This window comes from Cyprinodon tularosa, unplaced genomic scaffold, assembly GCF_016077235.1.
Source record: "Cyprinodon tularosa strain WSP-4 unplaced genomic scaffold, ASM1607723v1 ctg11, whole genome shotgun sequence".
Taxonomy (NCBI): Eukaryota; Metazoa; Chordata; class Actinopteri; order Cyprinodontiformes; family Cyprinodontidae; genus Cyprinodon; species Cyprinodon tularosa.
In genome coordinates this window covers 1,942,154-1,968,632 of record NW_024037893.1, presented here as the reverse complement: position 1 = coordinate 1,968,632, position 26,479 = coordinate 1,942,154, and the positions used below count along the sequence as shown (strand labels likewise).

At 37.8% G+C, this 26,479-nt stretch overlaps 1 protein-coding gene across 1 annotated transcript; it reads left to right on the top strand.

The window, feature by feature from the left end:
* Positions 1-753: 753 nt before the first annotated feature.
* Positions 754-24,589, top strand: mapkapk3 (MAPK activated protein kinase 3). The gene is made up of 10 exons (XM_038295385.1): positions 754-1,050; positions 9,270-9,409; positions 15,709-15,773; positions 16,016-16,095; positions 16,197-16,323; positions 16,496-16,571; positions 17,506-17,630; positions 21,411-21,496; positions 21,591-21,671; positions 23,754-24,589. Exons 1-10 carry the CDS (start codon positions 754-756, stop codon positions 23,907-23,909), a joined length of 1,233 nt encoding a protein of 410 aa, XP_038151313.1. The 3' UTR covers positions 23,910-24,589.
* Positions 24,590-26,479: the final 1,890 nt, after the last annotated feature.

Below are 26,479 nucleotides of genomic sequence, written 5' to 3'. Positions count from 1 at the left end.
TTTAGATCCAACATATATCATCATAAGATCCTATTCACACAGTGTGCTGTGTTATAAAATACCTATAAAATATAGTTGTGCTTGAAATTTTGCAAGACAGAGTAGATGGAGCTGAAAACACCATTGATAACTCTGATCTTTTTAATGGAAATAACATCTTTGAAGTAAGCTTTGGCGTTTTTTATTTTTGCCTGGAGGTTTAATCATCAATTCTCTCTGCAGGTCGAGTTAAGTGCTTATTTCCGTCTCGGTCCTTTGAGACTGTCTCATAGGTCAATGGAGAAACGCGACTTGACAGAAGGAGGGTGGCGCTTAAACAAACGGTGACAGTGACTGGCCATGTGAATGTAACTAGAGCTCAAGACCAACGGGAAATAGATCAGCAGGGTCAACAGATGATAAGTCTTCACAGAGATCTGATTGGACTTTAATAGTCGCTTTTATTTCGGATATTTCAGATTAACCGGCGAGGAAACAGTTCTGACCGGAACAGCCTGTGGCGCATAAAAACAAAACAGGCGCGTAGTTTAAGGAAACATTCAAAACCATTCTAAGACTAAATTATAAATGAGATCGACTTTTATAAAAAGAAGACAGCGTGGATTATAGTGGTGACTTCCCTGAGGATTAGTTATCCAGCATAAGCAGATGTGTGATTAGTGGTTAGGGTCCGGATCTCTCAGCTTTTACGCGTGAGCGATCAAGGAACTTGGGTGATTTTTCTTCTCAGACTCGCTTCAATCCGGTGTGATCATGCTTCAAAATGGTAACGGGAAGGAAAAACCGCCTCAGCCAACAAACACAGGTGGATCTGAAGCAGATCCTTCTTGTGACAAACCGAAGCAGCAGGCTGGGGACCCAGCCGAGGACAGGAGGGCCACGGACCCCGGGGCCACGCACTTCCCCATGCCTGCTTATCCCAAACTGGAAATAAAGCGCAACGCAGTGACTGATGACTACAAGATTTCCACTCAGGTTCTGGGTTTGGGAATCAACGGCAAAGTTCTGCAGTGCTTCAATAAGAGGACAGGAGAGAAGTGCGCTCTGAAGGTAGCAAAGTCATTTGGTTTATTATAGAAACTTGAGGAACAGGTTGGTTTAAACATATGCTGATGAAGATTCTCAGTCATCCAGGTCGGAATGTTGGTTTAAACTGATCAATTATGTAATAAGGGCATTTTAAAGATTCTGTCCAGCAGATCTGATCGCTATTCCTGATTGGAATCCATCTTGTTATCTATTTTATTTTGTAATTTAAGATATATTTGGTCTTCAAATTAGAGTTTTGAAAAGCTACCCTTTATAACTAAGGCTCTGTTACATGGAAACGTGTAATAACAGGATTTCCTAAAGTGTAACAGCACTGGGAAAAAAATTAAAATCTAGATAAGTCATTTTTTCTTAAAATAAGTGCATTTGTTTTTGGATTGAGGAGGTAAAAGAGACATTTTGCCAATGGAACAAGACAATTTACACTTAAAAAAAGAAAACACAACTACACTGTCTTATTTCAAGTGCATATTATCTAATTATCTTAATTCAAGAGTAAAATACTAATTCCATTTGCAAACTACCTACTCAAAGTAAGGATAAATACACTTAATTTAAGAAATTTTTAATTATTTCAAGATTGTTTTTCCAGTGAGCAGTATTTTCCATTACTAGCATCTTATATGGGGATATTTTATCAGAAATCTTTTTAAAACTTACCTATTATCTTTGTTAATATGTCTGTAAAACAAGAAACCTGTTAAAATATCAAGAAGTTTAACATATCCTACTGGTGTGAAAACTGTGGTGTGTTTTAATGGTTGGGATTACTAGATAAAATATGATGCAATCACCTGAATTCAAATCCCCCTCAGCTGGTAGACAGAGTCTCCCTGTCTGTTATTATAGTAAAAGAACAACCGCGGTTATGGAGACCACATAGTTTTTTAGAGAACATAGCAGGGCATCATCATGACCAAACCAGACAGGACAATGATAAGATAACTGAGATGTTTAGTCCATCATCTGAGCATAGAAAGACTTTGACTCAACTGTAAACCTACTCCAGCTTTTTGGATGACTTGGTTTCAAATGTGGTTTTACCTGCAAGTACCGGAAACTAAACCATTAATAAAACAGCTGTATGTATGTATGTTAAAGGTCCTACTTAGATATTTCTTGAAAATGTAAAGAAATAGGGCTTTAAGTCTGAGTTTTCTGTCTAGACTGTATATATCATCAAACGCATAGTAAAACTTTCACTGTGATAGAAGTGTCCGATATCTGCAGATAAAAGGAACATCTTGGTTTTGCTTAAATAAAGTACTTTTTAAAGGGGGCAAAAATTTGGTAAATTCATATTTAGAGACAATAAGCTGGAAAGCTACAGGTGACTTGTTTTCTGCTGGTATGTTAATCGTTTAAAGGGTTAGCTATATCATTGCCACAATAGATAAAGACTTTTAAGACTTTCACGTGAGGATGAATGTGAAAATATTTTCTCAGTGCATATATCTTGAACAGATGTAGATAAGATCCAGCTGTAGATGAACAGTAATAGCTAAACATGCAGCTGCAGTAGACAGAGAACTTGATGTGCTCAACACAAACAGCGATATAACTCAGTTAATAGATTTATAAAGAAGAAGAGCTTCCAAAACATTTGTAAATATTTACAGGCAACTTAAACTAGGCTAAAAAATTAGACCATCATCACAAAACAACAGCTGATCTGTACCCTGCACTACATCCATAGCAGTAAGCTGACTAGGAGGGGAACCTACCCTCCACAGCAGATCTGCTTCATACCAGCATTAAACTCAGGTCCAACATGTTACAATTAATATTAGTTGGAGACTGCTAAGTTAAAGGGAAATAAACTATTAGAAATGCATTTGAAGTTTTGTTATCATAATCACACTGAGATTGTGAGGAACAAACTTAGATAAAAAGCCGGAAGGTGAAAAGGACAGGGAGAAAAAAAAGCACAGTTTGATTCCAAGTCTCTAACTCAATAGTTAGATAAGTGAAACTTAAATTCCAGAATCTACAAATTATTTGCAGCCATGTTTTAATAAGAACAACAGAACCCACTTGCTAACAATGCTTAGCTTGACTCATACTTAAGGAAATGTTTGAAGTGATAGCATTCAGTTATTACTGTATATCATCCTGAGCTCAAAAATCTCTACTGTGATGCATGGTGGCTGTAGAAACATTATATTGTGGGGTAATGCTTTATTTCAGCAAGGAAAATAAAATTTGGTCAGAGTTAGTGGGATCGGTGAATAAAGATAAAGACATGTGTTAAAGACAATTAATGATGGATAGAGATGAACCCTCCTGCAGGTCAGCAACCCTGAAAATACAGTTACAGCAGAAGGATTTAGAGAAAACACAATCATAAATGCGAGGGGGAGTGGCGGCCTAGTGGATAAGGCGCTTGGAATCCAGAGGTTCTGAGTTCAATCCCCACTCCCACAGACTTACAATCTGGGTCCCTGAGCAAGACCCTTAACCTAACACACTTGGGACAATGGCAGCCCTCTGCTCCCCAATGGAATGGGTTAAATACAGAGAGTTCATTTTGTTGCTCTGTACTTGAAACAGTGTAATGACAAAAAAACAACATATATATATATTTATAGTATAGTAGATTGCGATGTTGAAGTCAGCATTGTAGAAAAACTACAGAAATGCTCTCCAGCCGATCCTCTTATGTAATGTTTCATATTTTATTTGCTGTGTTAGAAAAGCTATGATTATCATTTCAGTTCACAATTAACCACAAACTGTTATTGATCTAATTCTTAAGATTTTTTCTAAAATACATAGAAGCTCCAAAGTATAAAAAGGTTCAACATGTGTGAATAACTCTGCAAAGTGCCGCATGTTCTGCCTATCCTAGGATCAGATGCACATTTCTGAGACACGTCACAGGGTATTTGAAGAAACACATGCATTTTCATGGGGGCATCTTTTTTCTCTTGCAACCAAAGTCAGGCACGTGTACAGGTCACTTGCCTCTCACCTGTCAGCATAAAGTCCGAGGCTCTGAGATTTGCAGGCTTATAATAATCTGTCTGCATCTGAATGATCAAAACCAGGCGGCAGCGGTGTGACACAACCAGAGCTGTGCAATTGAAAGGCCGAGAAATGATGATTAAAAAAAGAAATATGGTAGTGATTAGGCCTCAGGCAAAATAGGACAAACTGAAGGCAAAGCAAGTGGTAGGATACTGTAACCCCTTTACAACAACAGCAAGTTGCCTAAAGATTTAAGGCTGCAAGGTGGGAAGAATGTCCCCCTGATACGAGGAGCTATTCAAAGGAACTCTTATCAAGGTGAAATAGTGCAGTTGTGTAATTCCTTGAATTTTTGTCTCATCATGTAACAACCTCAAGATTGGTAGATTTCAGCTTTCATCAGTGTAAGCCCACGCAGGGTCATTGTGACACAAAGGCTGAGAAAAACAACAAGGAATTGGGCGAAAATAAGAAGGAGAGGGTTCCTCCTCTAATGTATCTCTCCCTCCGTTGTGTGCAGTTTGGCTCTGTCTCAGAGCCAGACAGCCCTGAGAGCTCACATTTCATTTGCTCTGACGGATCGCATAAGGAGCCCCCCCGTGCAGACCCATATTCACCCAGCTTTCACTCAGGGAGGCACCCTCCTGCCCAACAACTCGTTTATTAGCTGTAATGTTAAGGCATGTCACTTGATCTAATGTAAATTCATATACGTAAAAGTATGTACCTACTGAAGGCCTTAGGAGTACAAAACCTGCATATATAAAACATTTTTTTACAGTCTTGCTTTGTTAGGGCAGTCTAGGTTAACTAGGATGAAAAGTTTTATCTGCTTTAAAAATATGGCCTTAGACTTTTTTTTCTTACTTTTAAATGGATAGAATCAGAGTAGAAATGATCAAGGGTTTAAGGAGTGGGGCATTTGAAAGAGTTGTCCCTCTGCTTTTCCAAATTAGGTTGCTTGGAGCCCTAAATGTTATAGATGGATATAGGTTGAATCGACTTTTCAGCAGAGCTGGCTGGGGGCCATTCCTTTTTATGTAATTTAGTTACCATCATCTTTTAACTGATTTGTCTCACTTAGTGACAGAACAAAGAGTTCTTTGTGTGGTTCGGATGGCCATTTGAGCACTGCAAGAACCTGTACACATGGCTAAAAGCCTAAATCTAACCTAAGTTATTTAATTTTACAAGTCTATTAATAGGGAAAATGTCTAATATGTGTTTATGGATGTAGTATGACTCAAATACAAAATAGATCAAATTTAAAGACAGCAGCAGAATGTGTTGCATGGTTTCCCTTCATAGCTAGTCCTGTTAAACAAGTTAATCAGTCTCCCAGGTTTCAGGGTAAGGGTCATCTTGGCTGAAAGCATCAGGAGATTGGATGCTTTGCATGACGGCAGACAGTGTTTGAACATTGTAAACAAAAAGAAAGATGTTTAGTGTGAATCCTTCCCACTCCTGCCTTTATCTGATGGGAAACACAAAGATGGGTTTTATTCTTTCATGACTCTTCAAACAGACTTTAAGAGTTTTAGGTTGGAATAGGCTTATACTCAACTTTACTTACTCCTTCAGGTAAAATAGAATAGAATAGAAAGGTAAAAGTAAATACTGTAGGCAGTTCTTAAATAAATTTTTAACAGATTAAAATCGGAAAAGTGAGGTGTATAGTTGGATTATACCCACTCTACTCATACATGCCTAAAGAAAATCTGGTGTCACCAGCTGATTTCAAAATGTAGGAGCAGCCGTTGATACGCTGCAATGTTGCATATCTCTCTACAAGTTTGCACAAATAGACTAAACTTGAAGCCCATCCTTCATTGCAAAACATCACAACCCTAGTCTGACACAAAACGTTTCCCATGAACTTTAGTTTTCAGCCCAACTCTAGTTTTTTTTTTTTTACTAGAGTTGGGCAATAAATTGACTTCATTAAAGAAATAAGAATTTGCAGATTTACTTTTAGCAATTTTTTCACCAATTCACTCTTTGGGCTTTCACAGGGATTTTGTTCTTAGATACAAACTCAAAACGGATAAGCCTGGCCTTCTAAATTGTTTACAGGCATGCTACACTGCCTGTAATAAGTTTCACTTTGAAGGGGATTTTTTTTAAAATAAGTACCATTTTTCTAAAGTGATGTATTTCCTTTAGGTTTTTTCCAAAAAAAGATAAAAGGAAGAAAAAAATCAATTAGTCATATTTGGTATAAACAAAAGTGAGATAGTATTTATTAAGCAGTATCGCCCATCCTACTTTTTACAGTTTCTCCATTCGATTAGGATCTGGACTTTGACTGGACCATTCTAAAAGTTGAGTATGCTTTGATCAGTACCATTTCATGTTCAGGGTTTTTGTTTTCTTCAAGGTGAACCTTCAGTCGCTATAGAAGTTTGTTGGTGGGGACGGGGGCTCTAACCTGTTTTCATCTGGGTTTGCTGCATTCATACCTCTTTAGTTTCAAACTGGAGCAGCATTTGTTCTAGTTCCTCTTCTTTCTTTGACTTATGTCTAGCCAGTTTTCCATAAAGTTCAGACCTAGAGAGTGCAGAACTAATACCTTTCCTGTTGACAGATTCCTCCACCTTAGCTCTGAATATCTGCAGCTCCTCCACAGTCTCTCAGGCCTCTTCTCTGTTTCTGTGACGCCCTCCAGACCCGACCTTTCAGACCAGCCTGCAGGCCAAATGTAGTTAAGTTTGCAGCTGCTTTTGAATAATGGATTGAACAGTGGTCCACATTTGGAGCTTTGGATACTGTTTTACGGTTTAAGTCAGGTTGAAACATCTCTAAAACTTCCTCTCATTTCTGTCTACTGTGTTTCTAGGGATTTATGATGCTTTTTCCCTCATGTTAACCTACACTCTTTCACAAAGCAGCTCGATTTATACTTAAATCATGCCTAAGTAGACTTTGTTTACAAATTTTCTGATTTCTAAAGGTAGTTTCTGTACAAACATTGCTTAATAAATTGGACCCTACAAACATTTCAAATTTGTTTTCATAAAAAGATTGCAAAACATGTATAATTTTCTGTCCATCTTAATATGACAGACTCCTTTGTCTTGGTTTATTTCACACGTTTCAGTAAACTACACAAAACCTGTTGGTCATTTAATGGTCTGAATCTTTGTTTTTTTATTACTTTTCAAGACCTTGTGAAGCGTGTCTATTTTATGCTCAATTAACCATCACAGATTGGATGCTTAAGCCATGCTGGGTGACCCGCTGACTTTATGGATGGCCATTTATTGGTAAAAGGTTGTAAAGATAAGCAACTATTTCATGAAACCTTACACACCTCCTCATTAACACACACTGACATTTTAACAGTGATTAAACAACTCTAAGTAGAAATAATGTGGATGTGGAATTAAGGTTCTCTGAGATGCAATTGAAGCAAGAGAGTGATTCAGTAAATCGTGTGTCTTGCTGCTAGTTAAGCCTCTCCTGACACAAATGGGTGGCTTTAAGCACCCGGACGTGTTTGATTGGTTTATTTGTCCACCTGCTCACATAAGACGAAAGTCCATCATGAGATTAGCTGTCTCAGTCTCTCAGGAATCTGCCCTGCCCCCCCTTTTTTTGACATGTGTCTAATTCCATTTTATTATCCCCCTATTCTCTTTCTATCCAGGAAATTAAAGAAACCGTGCTCACAAGCTGTCTGCCCAGATTGAAGCCATAAAGTCATAAAGGACACAATTAGAATCCAGCCCTCCCACTGCTTCACTCAAAAGTCAACCCCAAGTGGGCGCAGCTAAAATTATGAGACATGGTGTTATACAGGACATTTTTAGTCAGCGGAAATCTTCAACTTCTTTTTTCGACACCCCACTCCGCTCTGAACTCTTCACTTCCTCTTTCAGTTTAGTTTTTGCCTGCTTAAACATGGTGTTACACCAACGAGCTATTGTTTGTAACATGGTGGCGTTTCCAGGAAGCTTCTCTTTTTGGTTCCCTGCTAAATACTCTTTTTCAGTGTCAGAGTCTTTTTTTAATTGTTGTTGTTTTGTAGAGACAGAGAAGTGAAGGCAGACGGCGGGGTATGGAACAAAGAACCAGGCATTGACATTCAGTGACGAGTTAACTGGAGCAGGCCCTCCTCACTGCTGGCATGGTGTACACTCATGTGCTCGGGAGTCACCTCAACATTGTGAAGCACTCTATGCCTGCTGTAATAAAGCACAGATTTATGGCGTGTGTCTGCCATGTGCCACTGAGTCAAACTGGGGTGTTATGAACTCCAGTTCATTTGGCCTTGCCAATGACATATCACTTCGTCACTGCTGCATCCAAAAATACGCTCTGACTGCACCAGGTTTCAACGTCAAACACCTGCTGTTTACATCTGAATATGTGCTCTACTGAGGGTGCATATGTCCTCCATCTGAACAACTACTTTTAAAGCATAAACATGAAAATTTTGCTTATAAGAAGTGCTTTTATGTTAATAGATAAGAAATCCTACGTTTTTTTTTATTTATCAGGACTTCCTATTTACCCAACTTTAATGTGTTTTGTTTGCAGCTAATTTAAGTAAACATTGACACTTGACTTCATTATTATACCCAATTTCAAAGGAGAATGCATTTATGGAGATACAATTATATTACCAAAAGAAAAGGGCCATTAATATTATAAAAATAAATAAATAATAACATAAAGTTGTAAGAATGATGAAGGGAAACAGAAAACCAGCCCAAGGCTAGAAGTGGGTATTGGCTGATCACCTGTTTCATGGTTTTGGAAAGTCTCGGTTTGAAACCACAAACTATTGCAGACAGTTTCTCTCTGTTTTCTTTAGAACCTTATTAGAAACTCTTGTATCAAAGCTGTTTTATATGTACCTGTTTTTAACCTTTTTGTTAGTTGTTTCATCACGAGTTAATGCTGGCTGCAGTAACAAAAAGAAAACAAATTTCAGATTCAGCTAGTTTTTCTGGGTGGGACATTAAAGAAAATGGAGCAGGGCACTGATAATCCTTATTACATCATTTCCATGTGACTCATTCGGTTGCAATTGCAAACTCTTCCATCATGATTTCAGTTAAATGAAAAGCTAAAAAAATTACTTTTCCCATTGGATTTGCTTCCAGTGCAGCAGCAACTGAACCTTCTATTTGTTTCCATGCAAGCAGTTGGGAAACATTTAAAACATAAAGAAAAGAAACACATTTGTTCACGGAAATAAGCACTCCAAGTGTCTAATCCTTATTCAACCCATGTCTGCTGACCGACAGATCCTCTACGATAGTCCCAAGGCAAGACGAGAGGTGGAGCTACACTGGCGAGTGTCGGGAGGGCCGTACATCGTCCGCATCCTGAGCCTGTATGAAAACATGCACCATGGGAAGAAGTGCCTGCTCATCATCATGGAGTGGTAGGACAACTAGACAGTTCACAAATGTTGACCTAATTCAGCTTCCTACACAGCAACAGCTCCAATACTTTAAGGAAAATAAAGATTCAACTATTTTTTATCATAATAAAGGTATATTGTTGCGAAAATGGGTTTCCTGCTTCCAGGTTTCTCTGTCTGTACTGTTATGTTTCACTTTTTATGTTATGCAACAAAAACTGAGTAAATAAAAACCGCCACCTAAGGGAGACATTTAGTGTCCTACTCTTGTTAAATGTAGTGTGACTAAATTGAGTGCCTCTGCAATTGGAAAATTGTATATTTCTATTTTACGATTATATTGCAAATGCAATTGATTGCCCAGCCCTATCTATTAGTATACTATATGAATACATATAACGGACGGACTGGTAAATAATCAGATGCATGGTGTGTTTTTTTTTTTATTATTAATATTATTGCTAAAGTTATTTTTATTGTCTTTTTTACAATTTACATATGTTTAAATGGGCATTTGTATTTTTATAACCGTCAGATTGAGATTATTTATTAACCTGACGTTTTTCATGCATGCATATATAAACATATTAACATGTCTTCTCATGTCATTTTAGCCTAATATTAGATTTGTTGGATTATATGAAATATTTAAGTGTTAGAAAATCCCCCAGAAGAGATTTTTGTAAGCAGGTCATACATGCATACATGAAATAGAGCACTGTTTGATAGATACTGTTGTGAGATATTCTTAGTTAGAAGCTGCAAAACTGTTTTCATTAGTAGGATTTTTTTTTCAATGCTTAGAAGAGAAAGACTAATTATAATCACATGGGTTGTTTTTACCAGTTAGGGAAAGAGTGTCTACAGTAATAACACTTTTTTAAAACTTTTATCTAACAGGCTGAAGATTAAAAAGGGAAAGGAAAAAATGACAGACATATGCAACTCTTCTTTGTTTCTACTTTAACACGTGGTTAACTCTGAACTTTGGACTATCCTTTATTGTAAATGGAAAAGTTATCGCAGAGGATAGAAAAAAAACCAAAAAAAAAAAAAATCACAGTGACTTAAGGGGAAATTACTGTTTCCTTTCTGGGGGAATTTACACAGTGGCTGATTGTTTTAACATTTATTTACACTGCAACTCTCTGCCTTCAGTGGATTCCCTGACCTGGTGTGTGTGTGTGTCTGTGTGTGTGTGTGTAGGAAGAGGTGTGTGTGTGGGTGTGTGTATGTAGGCAGGTGGGGAAGTTGAAAGTTCTTCATAATGGCGGCTTCGTTATTGATACAAACATGTGTAGGTGACGGCCTATCAGAGAAAGTATTATTTACACAGTCAACTTCCTGACCTTTAACCCCTGACTAACACCTCCTGCCTAAAACAGGATCCACTCTGTTTATATAAGGTCTGAAGTCAAAGATAGATGTTTGCCTTTAAGTTCAAAAGAGATAAAAGTTTAAGCATCAACTTAGTTTGCCGTTCAGCAACACAGCAGTGCTAAGAACAGCGGATTAAAGTAGAGTGCTGCATGGTGATGCAAGAAATACAGACTTCATATTTGTAAACAAATTCCATCTAGAAAATTAAAGTACACACAGTTTCTCCTACCATTTATCGTCAGCATTTGTCTTTAATGGATTACTCTCTATTTTCTATAAAATATCTCACTGCAAATTTTGGCTGATTCTGATTTCTCTTTGTGAACATAAGAAAAATATATTAGCAATTATTTCTGTTTATATATAAGAAGCTCTCTCTTTCGGACAGAGAGTAAGCCATTAAATATTTGTTTACTTAACTTTTAAAAACAAAAAATGTTATAGCTGTCTTTAGCATCTTATATCATTGATAAAGGGATCCTGCAACAATAGAAATCTATGTAAGTAAATTTTTCTTTAAATAAGTCTGTTTTTTCTGTAAGTTAGACACTTTACCAATGGAATAAGACAAATTACTTTTATAAATAAGAAAAATAACAACTGCATTCTCTTGTTTCAAGTGCATAATATGTTATCTTATTTTAAGGGTAAAAATATTCATCCCATTGGCGGATCATCCTATTTACCTACTTAAATTAAGTTTAAATGCACCTATTCTGAGAAATTTGTACAGATATTTAGATTATTTTTGTAAACAAGCTGGCATTCCATATATATCTACAGAATGTAGATTCTTACCTTAACCCTGAGATTTTCAAAATACTCTCAGTCCTTTTCAAGTCTGCATATTTCATCAAACAAGTATGTTGGAAGCCCTAGACAGATCAAAGTAGAGCTACTCCGTTGTTTCCATGTCAGCTGTTCATTTATTACTTCATCTCTTGCTTACCGTCCACCTTAAAGGTATAGTGGAGGATTTTCACAAATTTTTGAAAAGACCCACCCTCTCCACTTTTAAAAAAAATGCACATGTACAACCCTATACCCACTCCTGAGAGGGAACGCCATTTAAACGTGTTAGAGAACATGCACAAGCACATTTCTCCCCATGCACGCTCTGTTTAAATGTTGCTGTTTGCATCGTTCATACAATCTTACTTTCCACTATGTCAGACTCACCACCGGTAAGTAAAAATGGGGAGGAGCACGTAGGATGTTCTTATGTAAACATATCACCAGAATGATTGACAATTAGAAGGACCACTTATTTTGATGATCCATGCGGAAAAGGAGCATCCTCCTCTACACCTTTAATGAACAGCAGACATGTCCTTACATACGAGTAAAAATACAGTTTTAGAGCTGCTGTAACTGTAAATCTGTTTTGTCCTCCAAGATGGTGCCTAGGCCTGATGCATTCACTGACAGCAAACAGTTTTGATTTTGGAGTGTTTTATTCTCCTGTTTTATTCACCAAGCAGATATAAATTGTATGATTCCTCAAACATTTGAATTTTGGCATGCATCTCAACAGAAGAGCTATTTTGAGCCATCTGCATTTGAACAGCAACAGAAATGCCATAATATCTTGTCCTTTATATTCCTTTTTTTTTAATTGATAGGTTTAGTCTCTTTGTAGTTATATTTGACAATATACATAGTTTGCTAATTTTGATGTTATCTAAAGGTTTGAAAGCAGTGAGTTTTAGAACACCCACTACTCTAACTTATAAACCAAACTTCATACTAAGAGGATCTTCAAACCTTCTGCTGTTCCTTTGCATGACATGGGGTTTAAGGGAGGATGGTGAACTTCAGATAGTGGACCAAACAAGCTCACAGTGAAATTTCTCCTTGATCTGCTCATCTAAAAAACAGAAAAAGTACATTCTTATAAATCCACTTAGCAAATGGAGTACAAAACCTAAAACTTAACTTAAACATTTTGGTAAAGGTTTTTGGCAAGGCTGCATATTTCAGCAATTAATTCAATAAAAACAAACTTTAAAATGATGATATTTCAATCTGAAAAACTCACAAGAGGAGAAAAGACAATTAGAAGAAATTTATTGACACAATTACTCTTTGGCGCTCAGACCTCGGCAGGAAACATAAAGAAACTGGTGCTGGAGTGGAGATAGATGAAGTTGGTCAGTCTGTAGACTGTTGGTCAGCGAGATGGTATGCTGAGCTTATGGGGAGATCCAGTGGACTGCGTGAGCTGATACTAGAGCTTCACTAAGGGACCTGGAAGATGGAAGTCCAGCTTGGATAACACAGGTTCAGAGAACCTGTCCATGATGAGCAAGCATGAGCAAAAGTGGAGAGGAAAAACCTCCCATTGGGAAGAAACCTCTGGCAGAACAGGGCTCAACATGGCGGTCTTCTGCTGGACGGGTTAAGAGGAGACGCGGAATGCAGTAAGAGTCCGGAAATAATGAAACCACAATGAAGCTTTAGCTGCAGTGGTGGAGGAGAGGCTGGAGGTAGGTTAAAACGGGGTCATCTAAATGAAGTCAGACAGCGCATCCACCACCTGCACACTTAGGAGCAGACCAGCAGATCGGAGGCCTTTAAAGATGGACTCGGATGCTGATTAGCTTTGGTGGAGGTGTGGTTCAAAGCTGATTGATTGAATCGCAGGAGGATGTAGGAGAGCAATTAGGTTCTTCAGTTGAACCTCCGCCTAGGCTCCATTTGTGTAAAATACTATCAAGCTTAATACTTTCTGATACACAATAAGTATCCTAAACCATAATGCATTGACTTAGACCTAGACAAACTTTATTGACATTTTGTATACTCAATAGTCATTCATAGAACCTGGAGATTTCCACCATGCTCCACGCCAACATGATGCATTCTTAGAGTATTCCTACTTGACAACAACTAAGTCTCATTAAATTGTTTGCTGAATTAAGCCATGGAATTTCTCCACTGTTTAGCACACTACAGAGTACAAAACCTCTCAGAATAGCTTGTGTAAAGGTGGAGCAAATATGGGCTTTTTACACCCATGTTCCCAATATGTGTCTGTGAGCATATCCACAATTGCTCTGTCATGACAAAATAAAAACATCCCGAAAACTGCTGTATCACAATGCCATGCTCTGTATCTAACGATTCAAGATAATAAGTACAAAATATAAACTTCTACCATGATCCTAATTGTACAGATGACACTAGCTCCCATTTTACTAACTTTTGAAAAGGGCTTCAAACTGAACAGCATTTTCTGGCATTTGCTGTGAATCCAACAATAAGAAGTTAAAAAAAAAGGTCTTAGTGCTCTTTTAGAGTACAGAGGTGCCTTCCTTCAAGTAATGACTGGAGACATTAGGGCCTGTACCGGGAGGACAAGCTTTGATATAATTATGGCTATTTTTAGTCTATTATCTTGGCAGAGATAGCAACTGAAACCCAAGATGGAATGCATTCCTGCAGAGGAAGGAAGAGCCCAGGCAAAGGATAAGTTAAGGAGAGGGCAGTGTCTACCATGTCTTATATGTGTAGGCTTTTGGGGGCTTGGTTTTATTTAAATGTGAATTCTCTCATCAGATTTTAAAGTTGTTTTTTTTACAACCTCAAGCAGCTTCTTTTAGGATTAATAAAAGCTGCCTAGCATTGTTATTGTTTTTTGCAGTAGGCAAACCCTTGGGTCAAAAATTGTGCCATTTGAGACCTCACCATATTTCTGCCATAATGCTTAATCTGGTGATTTTACAGCTTTTGCAGCAATACCAGTTCTAACTCATCTGAAGTCAGACACTGATCCTGCTCTATCAAAAAGGCGTATTGGCTTGAGGTCAGGACTTAGCCTAGTAAACTAGCCCCACCCGCCAGCGGCCAAAATCACTTTTGCCTGCGAGTTTGGTCTAGTCTCGATCAATGTCCCAGGCCCTGGCGGGCCAATCACAACGCAGAGATGTGTTTTGAATTTTTGGATGCAAAGCGGGCGGGGTTTTGGGGGCATGATGACAAAGCTGTGTGACGCTGGAGAAAGCACAACAAGGAAGATGGCAACAACTATTGAACAGTTCTTGTTTGACTCAGCTTTGGAATCAGTCTTGGAAGGATTAGACTTGGGTTTTTTGTTGAAACGTGAGCAGGAGGCTCTACGCTCATTCATTTTTAAGAAGGATGTATTTGCCATTTTACCAACAGGCTGTTTGTTTACACTCCCCAACCAGCTTCCTATCGTGCTTACTACGTCGCAGTCAGTTGCGCTCATTGGTCAGAGCGTTGGCCAATAGGCACAGACATAGTTTGAAAAACAACGGGTTGTTCTCATCAACAATCTTCCGATGTCTCATTCATTGGGGCCAGACTAAATTACACATTTAATCTCACATTTAGTCTGGTTTATCAGGCTAGTCTGGACTTTTTGTAGGCCAGTAAAGTATTAGTGCCCAGAGAGTTGGTTGTAGGAATTTTTCCTGAATGTCTCAATATCAAGAAACATTCAGAGATCCTTTCAGTTGTTTTGAATAAAAGAGAAAATTCTCTACACCATAATCCACCCTCTGCACCAAATATTAAATATGACACACAGGAATCAGCAAAGTCCCAATCTATTACATCAGATTTTACTTTTTTTTTTTTAGAGGCCTGACATGTTACTACAGAGCACACATCTCTGATGGGCTACATATGTTAGACCCCTTGCATGTTTTGGAGTATACTTTGGATGTAAGGCTTGGGGGCATCCACGAGGCTATGGAAAATGCCTTCTAAAAGCATGATTAAAACTTTTCCTTCCTCCATTTATTTTATCTTCCAGTTTATCTCAAGTGAACTAGAAAAAATAATTGATGAATCCGAATTGGTTAACCAGTTATATAATCCTTCAAGTCAATGTCTTTTAATATGTTACATGAAAGCTTTAATTTATCCTTGCTTGCAAATCTAATGGCTTTCCTGTACTATCTCTGTCTGTTCAGTATGGAAGGAGGAGAGCTGTTCAGCAGAATCCAGGCTAGAGGAGACCAGGCCTTCACTGAAAAAGGTGAGAATAGAAAAACACAAAGGACTATCCTCTTAGATGCATTACACACAAAAAATAGGTCTGATTCGTGGAGTAAGATTTACTTTTAGTAGACTGTCGCATGGAATGGTTCCCAAGCATCCAGACTACACCTAAAGTATACCTGGGTGTGCTTCCTGTACCTCTGTGTCGCTGTGGTTTGTATCCTGCTGTGTCCAATTTGCTTTTGGTTTGAGAGAGTCTGTTTATCTGTTTCTTCCCAGAGGCGTCTGAGATTATGAGGGACATCGGCACAGCCATCTCGTTCCTTCACAACATTGACATCGCCCACAGAGACATCAAGGTACACAGAGATCGAAATGAGAAGCTCCAAATCATAAAGGCCCACTGTAATATCTGCTCATTGGAGCATCCGTCCCTCCATTTCTCTGCTTGTGTCTTCAGCCAGAGAACCTGCTGTATACTACTAAAGCTAAAAACGCAGTCCTTAAGCTGACAGACTTTGGCTTTGCAAAAGAGACAACGCTACACAACCCCCTACAGACGCCCTGCTACACACCGTATTATGTGGGTAAGATGTTTCACTGCTTGTTGAAGTGCATAGGAAGATCTCTAGAAAGATTTATTGGTTTCAGTTGTTTCTTCAAAGCAAAACCAATGTAGTTGTGGAAATGTGTTTCTGACTGCTAATATTCACCAGTATATCTTCTGTGATTGTGTTTTGATGTGTTGACACTGATAAGCCCCTGAGGTTTTGGGTCCGGAGAAGTATGACAAGTCTTGTGACATGTGGTCTCTGGGCGTCATCATGTACATCCTGTAAGTACTTATAGTCCATTTGGTGGCGTTATTCTTATTATTATTTTTGCAGGACTTTCCCAGTAATGTTTACTCTTGTTAAACTTTTTTACAACTTGGTATAGCAAACTTTAATGTATTTTTGGGGAATTTACATTGTTATCAAGAGGGAAGAAAAGTCTGTTCTTTAAATATTTCAATAAATACAAAACAAAAAAATTCCAGTATGGATTTGTGGTGTGATTATGTTGCTGAACCGCATTTTGCTGCATCTGTTTTCTGTTATATCTCCATCAGCTTCACATGTCTAAAGATACATTTAGTTTAAAGATTTTTTTTAATTACAAAGTTTGTAAATTTGCATTTTAAAGACTGGATTTTGAGCATCTGTAGAAATCTATTTTTTTTTAACCTGACTTCAGATTCTCATTTAGATTTAGGCCTGGAGTTTGACTAGGCCATTTTAACACATAAATAACAAAATAGTTGTCTTACAGCGTTGTCGCGTGTTTACTTCTTTTCTACTTCTTATTAACACTGACCGCAGCTGCCACCACCGTGTTTCACTGTGGAGGTGGTGCATCAGGCATGATGTTTGATGTTAGTCTTCTACCATCTTGAGCATTCTGCATTTAGGCCAAAAAATTCCATTTTGGTTTCATGTAAACAGAGCACCTACTTTTACATTTTAGCTTTGCCACCTGTGGCTTGAGGCAAACTGTAACACTTTTGCTGTTTTTTTATAGCAAGATTAAATCTCACACAGAGGCTCTGTTTACCAATTAGAAGATAGCTTGAAGGCAGTTTGCTTCTTCAACTTTAGGAGTCTGAGTAAAGGGGGCTAGATTTTTATATGTGATAAAATGTAAAATGAAATCATGGCAGAGTATTAGCTTTCAAAGGTACCAATTAAAAACACCCTTAACAGTCACCCTCCCTGTGCTTTTCTACCCAGGCTGTGTGGCTACCCTCCGTTCTACTCCAACACGGGTCAGGCTATTTCTCCAGGAATGAAGAGAAGGATCAGAATGGGCCAGTATGAGTTTCCAAATCCTGAATGGTCTGACGTGTCTCAGGAAGGTAGGTTTTCAGTAATATTTCTAAATGGAGCAAATGAAGGAATGGTCAGAAGAAAACCTCTGGGCTTACCTAAACCAGAGAACAACAGTTTCAGTTCAAATAGACTATCATGACTACAAAATAGGATTTGTTAAACTCCACAGTTAAGATTGTATTAATATTTAAAGCTTTTAAAATTAAATTATAATTTTGCACATTCAGAAAAATTATCATTATCATTATCACAGACAGAATGTGCAACATAAATATGAGACACAAAGACCTATATTCAGCCTAACCCCAACCCAGCTTAATATATAAAAACAGTCACAGCTTAAAAAACATTTAATTACTTAAATGAATTGAAAGTCTTGTTCCACTGTTGCTGTGCTGTTGTATATATTCTGCACCAATATTGCATGAAAACATATGAGAAAAATCTTTGGTATGTCTCGCATACATAAAATAATTTCTTACTCAGTTTTGTTAGAGCCACAGGGAAGGGGCCATAGAGCCCTATATAGCTCTGGAACCAAAGGTTGCTGACCCCTGATCCAAACTAATGAATAAAAAGGAGATATTTGGATCAGTTGTTCCTGAAAGGATTGATATTTACAGACTTTCAAGTCAAACAGGAAGTCAGTAAATCTTTTCCACTTGTAAAGTGGAAATTACCATCGCACTTCCTATTATATCTGCTACAAGAAGAAGAGGAGGCATCAAATGCATTGACTGACTGCTAGCGAAAATTCCATAAAATCTAATGAAAATGGTAATTTTAAAGACGAGAAATTTAAATGCCTTTATTTCTTTTTTTATGTAAGTCACAGCATTGTGTAGGCTATGAACAAAACAGGAGACAATGTTTAACAATGGAGTATTCGCCATAAAGAATTGTTTTTCTGCTCTCCTCCATGTTGAAAGGTCAAAGTTAACCGTGTCTCAACGTGGATATCATAAAATGTTTCCAGTTTTTCAGTGAATAAAACAACATGAGGTGTTCATCTGCATTTTTGATGTTGTTTTTTGGTATTTACCATAATTACGATACCACATGAAGGCAGAATAAGACTCAGAGGTGCTGGGAGAACTCTGCAGTTGGTTTGGATTAGTCAGCATGTTAAGTTGCACACATTAAACTTACTGTTTAAATGCTCTTGACACCAGTTGAAATATTTATTAACTTAGCTTGTACAAAAAAATCACTAAGCTTAGGTCAATGAGAAGAAACACAACCTGAAAGCAAATCAGAGCTGCTGTTCCTTATAACTGGACACAAGTTGTAGAATCACACCTACAATATGAAAAGTGTCCATGTAGTGACTTATTCACTACTATTATCACATCTGGAAGTCTGAATTTAAAGATAAGGTTTGCCTAAATCATAAAGATTAAGGCCTATGAAATTTTAGTGACGACACAATCACCATAAAATCTAAACTAGCTACCAGGCTGGCATCCAGGCAACGGTAATGAAAAGCTTCTAATACAAAGAAGGGCTACTGTTTCTGTAGATATTTTTTTTTATAAAAAAAAAAGCATGAATTGGCGTTGGCAAAAGGATCTTTAGAGCAGGTTATAAAGTCTCTATTGTGAACATTGTCCTAACAAGTGTGGAGTTGACCTTCTTCTGAAGCATGCAGCATCTGAAACAGGAAACCATGGTGCTGCACAGAATGACTCTGCAGCTTTACTTGGTGACCTACTAATTTACAGAGATAATTACAGGGAAATGGTTAGTGAGATGATTGGCCAAACATGAGATGGTTAGATAATGTCTACGCTTTGACAGCACTAGTTAGTTTCCATCCTGGAAGAAGTTTCTGTTTGCTTTAGTTTCACACTGCAAAATCTATTTATAAATAAGTCAAAATTTCTTACATTAAACAAAATTTGAGCACATAAATAAGATGATCTGCCAATGGAATTAATACTTTTTACTTAATTAAAATAAATTAATTTAAAATAAGATAATTAGATAATATGCACTTGAAATAAGACAATACAATTGTTTTTTTTTTCTTATTATGTTACCTCCTCAATTCAAGAAAAAAACTACCGTCTTTATTTAGATTTCAATTCTTTGCAGTGTAGAAAATCGTCTTTATTTCCCACATATTTTCTTTCTTTTTTCTGACCTCACCAGCCGCCAACCTTTTGCCCAACAATGACAATGGGTAATTACCTTGTTCTTTTCTCAAATTTACCTTAAGTTTTTTTTTTTTTTTTTTTTATGTACAAACTCAATAATATCACTGTGTAAATATTGTCCACTGAAAACAAGAAATTATTTTCTTAAAATAAACCTTTAAACCTTTTCTAATCAGTCAACATTTTTAGGTAGTATACTTTACCTTTCCCTCCATTCAACATGATATAGAAGTGTTCAAAAGAGTTTATACCCCTGAATATTTCGTCATTTTTTCACAAAAAAACAAAAACCTCAAGATATAATATTTAGCTTTCATGCCACAATCCAAAGCAAAGCAAGGAATACAATTATGAAGCACAATAAGAAGAATATATGGTTTTCAAATATTGCATTCATAAGAATGCACAAAATTCATCATTCATTTGCATTCATCCATCTCTTCTATGTGATTTTAAGACTCTACTTCTGTGTATTCAATCCTGTTGTTCTCTGAAGGCCTAGTTTGCTACATTAGTGAACAAACAACAACATGAGGACCAGAGAATACAGCAGACAGATAAGGGAGAAAGTTTTGGAGAGGTTTAAAATAGGATTAGGTTATAAAAAGATATTTCAAGCTTTAATGTCTCTCAGACAACTGTTCAACCCATCACCTAAAGAACGACGTCGAGTACGGCCCAATTGTAATTCTAAAAGTTTTCCAGCTGGGGCCTACAGGGTGGGGGTGGGGGTGGGGAAGAGTGTTTATCAGGGAAGCCGCCAAGAGGTTCATCGTAACTTCAAATAAAATTAGTTGCACAGGTTATATGTTCTGCCTTGATGACAGAGTTGTAAAACATGAGCATTTTAGAAAGAAAGGCACAAGAAATCCTATTTTAAGTTTACCTTAAACAATGAAGAGGTCACAGCAAGCAATTGGAAGAAGGTACACTTGTGAGAGGAGACCAAAATTAAGTTAGTTCTATGAGTTGGAGGACAACTTAAAACACTACCTTATTCTCAGACTAAAGCACGGCAGAGGCCTCATCCTTTTCTTTTTAGCAGGGACATGGAAGCTGGTTTGATTGCAAAAGCTTTCGTGCTTCTACTCAGCTTCCCCTTTCAGCAGGAAAACCATCTTAAACCTTTAGCGGGACAGACTCGATTAAAGCAGAAGTAGAATGGCCCAGTCAAAGTTTACATTTAAGATTAAAAACGAGAATCTGTGTCATAAGGTTCAGAGATGCTCTCCTTCCAATCTGACCAAGTTGGATACAAGAATCAGAAAACATCACTAAGTTGGTACAGACATACCCCAAGGTAGTCACTCCTGTAACTACAGCAACAGGTGGTTTCACAAAGTGTTGAATTAAACAATGACCTGCTCTAATTGCCTGCAATGAGTAGAGCAGCAGACTTTTCTTGCTGCTTGATTCGTTTGAATCACTAGTGCTGATGATGCCACCTTTGACATTGGCTTCAAACCTAGACCTAGATGAAGCAGATAGATCTGCAAGATGTTTACAGCATCTTACTGAAAACCATTAGCTTTTTTTTTTTTTATCTCTGCCTCCTCCTAATAACCAGGTCTGGGATAACATTTCTAGATCAGTCTGCACTTCACTTGTTCACAGCTACTAATCTCATCTTCACCATGTGTTTTCTCTCAGCGAAAGATATGATCCAACAGCTGCTGAAGACCGACCCAAATGAGAGAATGACCATTACTCAGTTTATGAATCACCCCTGGATCAATGTAAGTAACTGCCTCACAATCTGCCTCCTCTTTTCCCCCCATCTGTCTCCGTCTTCATCTGGACCCCTGTGTTTGTGTCTTTCCCACTCTGCAGCAGTCCATGATGGTTCCCTCCACTCCGCTGCACACCACCCGGGTCCTCAATGAAGACAAGGAGCTGTGGGAGGATGTGAAAGTAAGCTGAAGAACTAACAACACTGCCTCCTTCTGGTCACTCTTTTTCATTACAACCTGTTACTGACATTTCATTGACCTTAATTTTATCCTTTGTAATATAAAAAATATGGAGGACTCAATCAGAGAGGCAAAGTTAAGCTCTTTATTCGGCTTGCAATATTTTAGTTCAAATTTAAAATGCAAATTGATCTCTTCACATTTTTTTCAGCCTGTCCTAAATAACTTTAATTTATAAATAACCGTTGTTTACCTATAGGCAAAAATATTATCTGCTGGAAAATTGCTGTGAGCCATCAAATATATCATCGAATTTGACCCCATTTAACATTTTTCATCGTCCTCGGATGATTCCTCATCTACCACTAGGTGGAAGAAGTTGTCCCTGCCTGTAATATGAGCCTCTTAAAAATGTACAGTAACACTAAGCATGCTCCTCCTTCCAACTGTTTCTGTTTGTCATACAGAAAGAAATGAGACGTTCCATGCTTTCTTTAAGTCACACAGGGCTACTTTTTCATCCACTGAGCAAAATGTCCCAATGTAAATTTACACATTCCTTCACAACAATGTGCATGACTGAAAAGATAAAGTGTGAAAAGACCTTTCCGTAAAACCAGTAACTCACAACAGTCTGCTGCTCTGTGTCGCAACTGACCACAGCAGTGTTATGTAAAAACCTGGTAAACTGCACAAAAAGACACAAAACCTACGTCTTTAGTTATACAGGCTGACAATTGTGGATGACAAGTAGAAATTGCTCCTGAGGCTCGGGTTTCTTTTGACCTTAGCTTAGAGCACTTTGACCTTTCACCTCAGTTTATAAAAATATACTCCATTTTCTTCTCATCTCCCATTGCTTGCCTTACAAAAATATTCTCTCCCGTTGGACTTTTTTTTTATTTCATCAAACCCTTTGGTGTTTTTTATTGAGCTTTTGTGTGACGTATTTACATTAATTAATGGTAATTATGTATAATCATATGTGGATGTGCTAAATCCTGATACCTGCAGCTTTTTCAGAACACTATTTATTAAGTCCACTACTAGTGGCTGAGTAAAGTTCACCTGTGAACATCAATCTTCAACTCTTGCCTGGTATTATCTCTTGGATTTAGGTCTGAACTTTCCAGTCCTATGCACAAATATGCTTTGACTTGCTCTGGCCCTATGTCAGAACCGTCATACTGCTGGGAACTGAATCTCTGCGTCAGACTTTTTTTTTTTGTTGCAGTGTCTAATAGGTTTACTCACTCTTGATTTCCCTGCATTAACCTGGTTCATCCTCCTAACAACAGCTGCCCAGTCCCTACTGAACGACAGCATCCCAAAGGATCACCATGGCATCGCCATGCTTCACCATAGTGATAGTGTATTAGCAGTGATGCACAGCGTTAGATTTCTAACACACATAAGTCAGCGTCTGCAAGTCAGCAGTTCAGGCGAGGACCGTGCTGCTGGTCCCTCTCTGATTTTCTGGAATATATCAAGCATGCTCTACATACTTGCCTCTATTTAGCCCCTCCACCAACCCCCCCACTTGGGGTGAAAGGTCACTAAGCATCTCGTAGTTTCCCCAACATGCAGAAACATCTTATGGGGGTACACAAAGGCTAGATTTGTGGATCCCACATTTAATGCTTTGTGAGACGTTCAAAGCTTAGAATATTGCTTTATAACCTATCCTGTTTTAAACTGCATCAGCACTTTCTCATTGACCTGCTGCTGTCTTTAAATGATGCTGCTTATTCAGTGATGTTTTCTAACAACTTTAAAGGCCTCTACAGAGCAGCTTAATTTGTACTGAAACCAAAACAACCAATAATGCACTACTTATGTTGGTTCATCACAAAATCTAAAAGAAAATACAGGTGTTTGAGGTTGTAAAATGACAAAACATGAACAAACGGATGGTTATTGAGGGTTCTAAATATGTTTTTCTTTTCTTTTTTGTTAATGGTTAATAATTGAATAAAACTGATAAAATGAGTAAAAAATAATCAAATATGCTGCGGAAATTTCCCTCAAGAACCTGATAACTTAGTACTCTGTTTTCAACTTTTCCCTGCCTTGTCTCTAATAGGAGGAGATGACCAGCGCCTTAGCCACCATGCGTGTGGACTACGACCAGGTGAAGATCAAAGACCTCGACACATCCAGCAACCCCCTTCTCAACAAAAGACGCAAGAAGGCCGCTGCAGGGGGCAAGAGTGGGTCCACTGTGTGCCAAAGTCAGTGAAATGAGGAAGAACCTGTGATTAAAATCCTGACCAAACAGTGTCAGTGATGAAAAGAAACCGCTTGTGTTGAGGAGAAAATGAATCGAATTATTCACAGGGCTGGTCTGAAGCACAGAGAGACTGGAGGTTAAAATGCACTCTGAGAGGAGGGAACAAAGAAGAAGAATTAAAACCAGGCATGTGTTCCTATTAGTGGTAGAAATCAACAAATATGCTCACTGGTTGTATCTGAGTTAATTATTTTTATCTGTGTGGTTTTGTAGTTGTAGAATAATAGAGATAATGGTGTCTGTGTGCAGACATGACATACCTCTGGTGATATTATTTAGCATTTATATGCTGGGTTGCCTAAAATCTGCAGACAGGTAGATGCAAACTTCACAGAGAGACTGAAGCAACCCTTATTGCCTTTATTGTCTTAATGTATTTTTTGCTGCTTTTCTTTTTAAAATTAAACCCCAGTCTCACAACCGGTGTTCTGTTGCTTAAAGGGAGCCTCCATGCCGACATACAGCTCCACCTGATGGAAGATTTTTCACAAAAGGGGCAATAAAGATGGAATTACACTGACTGAGTTTTTTTAACCTGTGGTATTTCTTCAGAACACTGGGTGTTCCAGTAAATGAAGTAACAAAAATTTGGCAACAAAGCTTTACGTAATAAACAGTTGGTTACCGCTTGTTTTGTGACATGGATTTACAACATATTACCCAAGAAGTAGGGAATCTTTAAATGTGTAGTCGCTGGGTAAAGCGCTTCTCCTAAGTGGTGGTTATAGTTTGGTTTCAGGTTATGTGTACCGGTACGCAGTTCAACAATAGCTTGAATCCACTTGGAATCAAGGATTAACGCAACAAGAAATCCCAGTGAGGTCTGACCGGGAAGGTCAAAGGTCTCCTGGTTTGTTTGATTTGCCTCTGAATTTCAGACTGGGATCCAAACAAAAAAACAAAGAAAAACCTGATTTAAGTGAGACACACAGTTTTTGAAGCTGTAATGAATAGTTTATAGCTGAATGTTTTAATACATCCTGCAAGATCAGCAGCCATATTCATTCTGAACTCAGATTAAAAGAGGATCTCCGCCGTTATATGCATTTTTCTTTTAAACACCTAACTTGGTAGTCTCAACCTCCCAGAGGAAAACTGCTTGCAATGCTGTGTGCTTTATTTATTTTTTTACGTTTGTAACTGAGTCCGTCAGGCTTTGTTAGGTTAATATAAATAGAAGCAGTGAAGTACTTTTCTGGGACTCGGCCATCTGACGTGCCACTGGACACCAAAAGGTCAACATTATTATGTTTAGAAGATAAGAACCTTTCCCCCACTTCAATCACAAGCCCCTGCAGTATTTGGGGTATAGGTTACAAGACCATAAACTCAATCTAGGGTTCCCAGCTGAAAATATGGTACAGGCTCTTATTTAGTGTTTGGTTTAATTATGAAAACAAACACTTATAAACACAGAAGGAGGAAATTACAAATTGCATAATTTTTTGAGTAAAGTGTTTGGGTAATCCATCTACTGTGAGTAGCTTGACTTAATAACCAACAAGTGTGTTTTTTTTTTTAAGTGCTCCATGCAGTTAATGTGCCCCACAGTTCATGTTTATGATGCTCCATTTTTATACAAAAGCTTACCTGAACCTACCATGACACTTGGACAAATGTAATATTCAATAAGGAGTAAATATTTTCACTGGATGTACAGTTTTCATAAGTTTTATGATAAAAAGAAATTAATTTTGGAAAAGTTCTTCAGCTTCTGTTCTGTTTCTTCCACTTAAAATTATTTTTCTGTTACATTATTTGTATAAGTTATTGTATTATATTCTTTAAAATGACCGAATATACACCTAACTTTGCTTTTTTTTTTTTTTGGACTTTATAACATCATTTTACATATCAGATGTAATGATGTACTTCAGTAGCCTTTTTACAGAAACTTCTTTACACTTAGTTGAGTAGAATTTGTAGGTACTCTACCCACCTTTGTTTATTTCTGTGGAACTTTACAGAGTGATTTCTAATCATGAGTTTCGTACATGAAAAACCAGCAGTAGGATGTTTTTGTCTGTGCTTATTAGTCATTTTAAGAAGACAGGGCTGGTCTTGTCATTTACTGCACCATTAATGCATAGCTAACATAATGAACTTTTTGCTAGATTACACCAAACCTGCTATCAACCCTCCCCTGAGGCTAACGTTAAATAAGAAAGCTGACCTATGCAGCAATACAAAGAGAGCATAAAAGGTCGTCTGATATTGTAACTCCTGATATTTTCTGATGTTATTGATGAGTCAGTTCTGGAAAGTTTATTTTAAGTAGTAACATTTTAATAGTAGTATTTTGAACTGAGCAGCGGCAGCAGCAGACCTGTTGGACTGGTACGTTCCTCACTGTTTGGAGTCAGGAGGACATGGGGAGTGTCTCGTGGTGCAACAGGGACACTGATCAGTTTGGCCTTTTGTGAAGGAATGTGTTGGGTGCGGGGGGCTCAATGAATAGCTCCATGACCTCGACTTTGACCTGCCCTCTCTGTCATCCAGAGCCTGTGCTGTCTGAACTT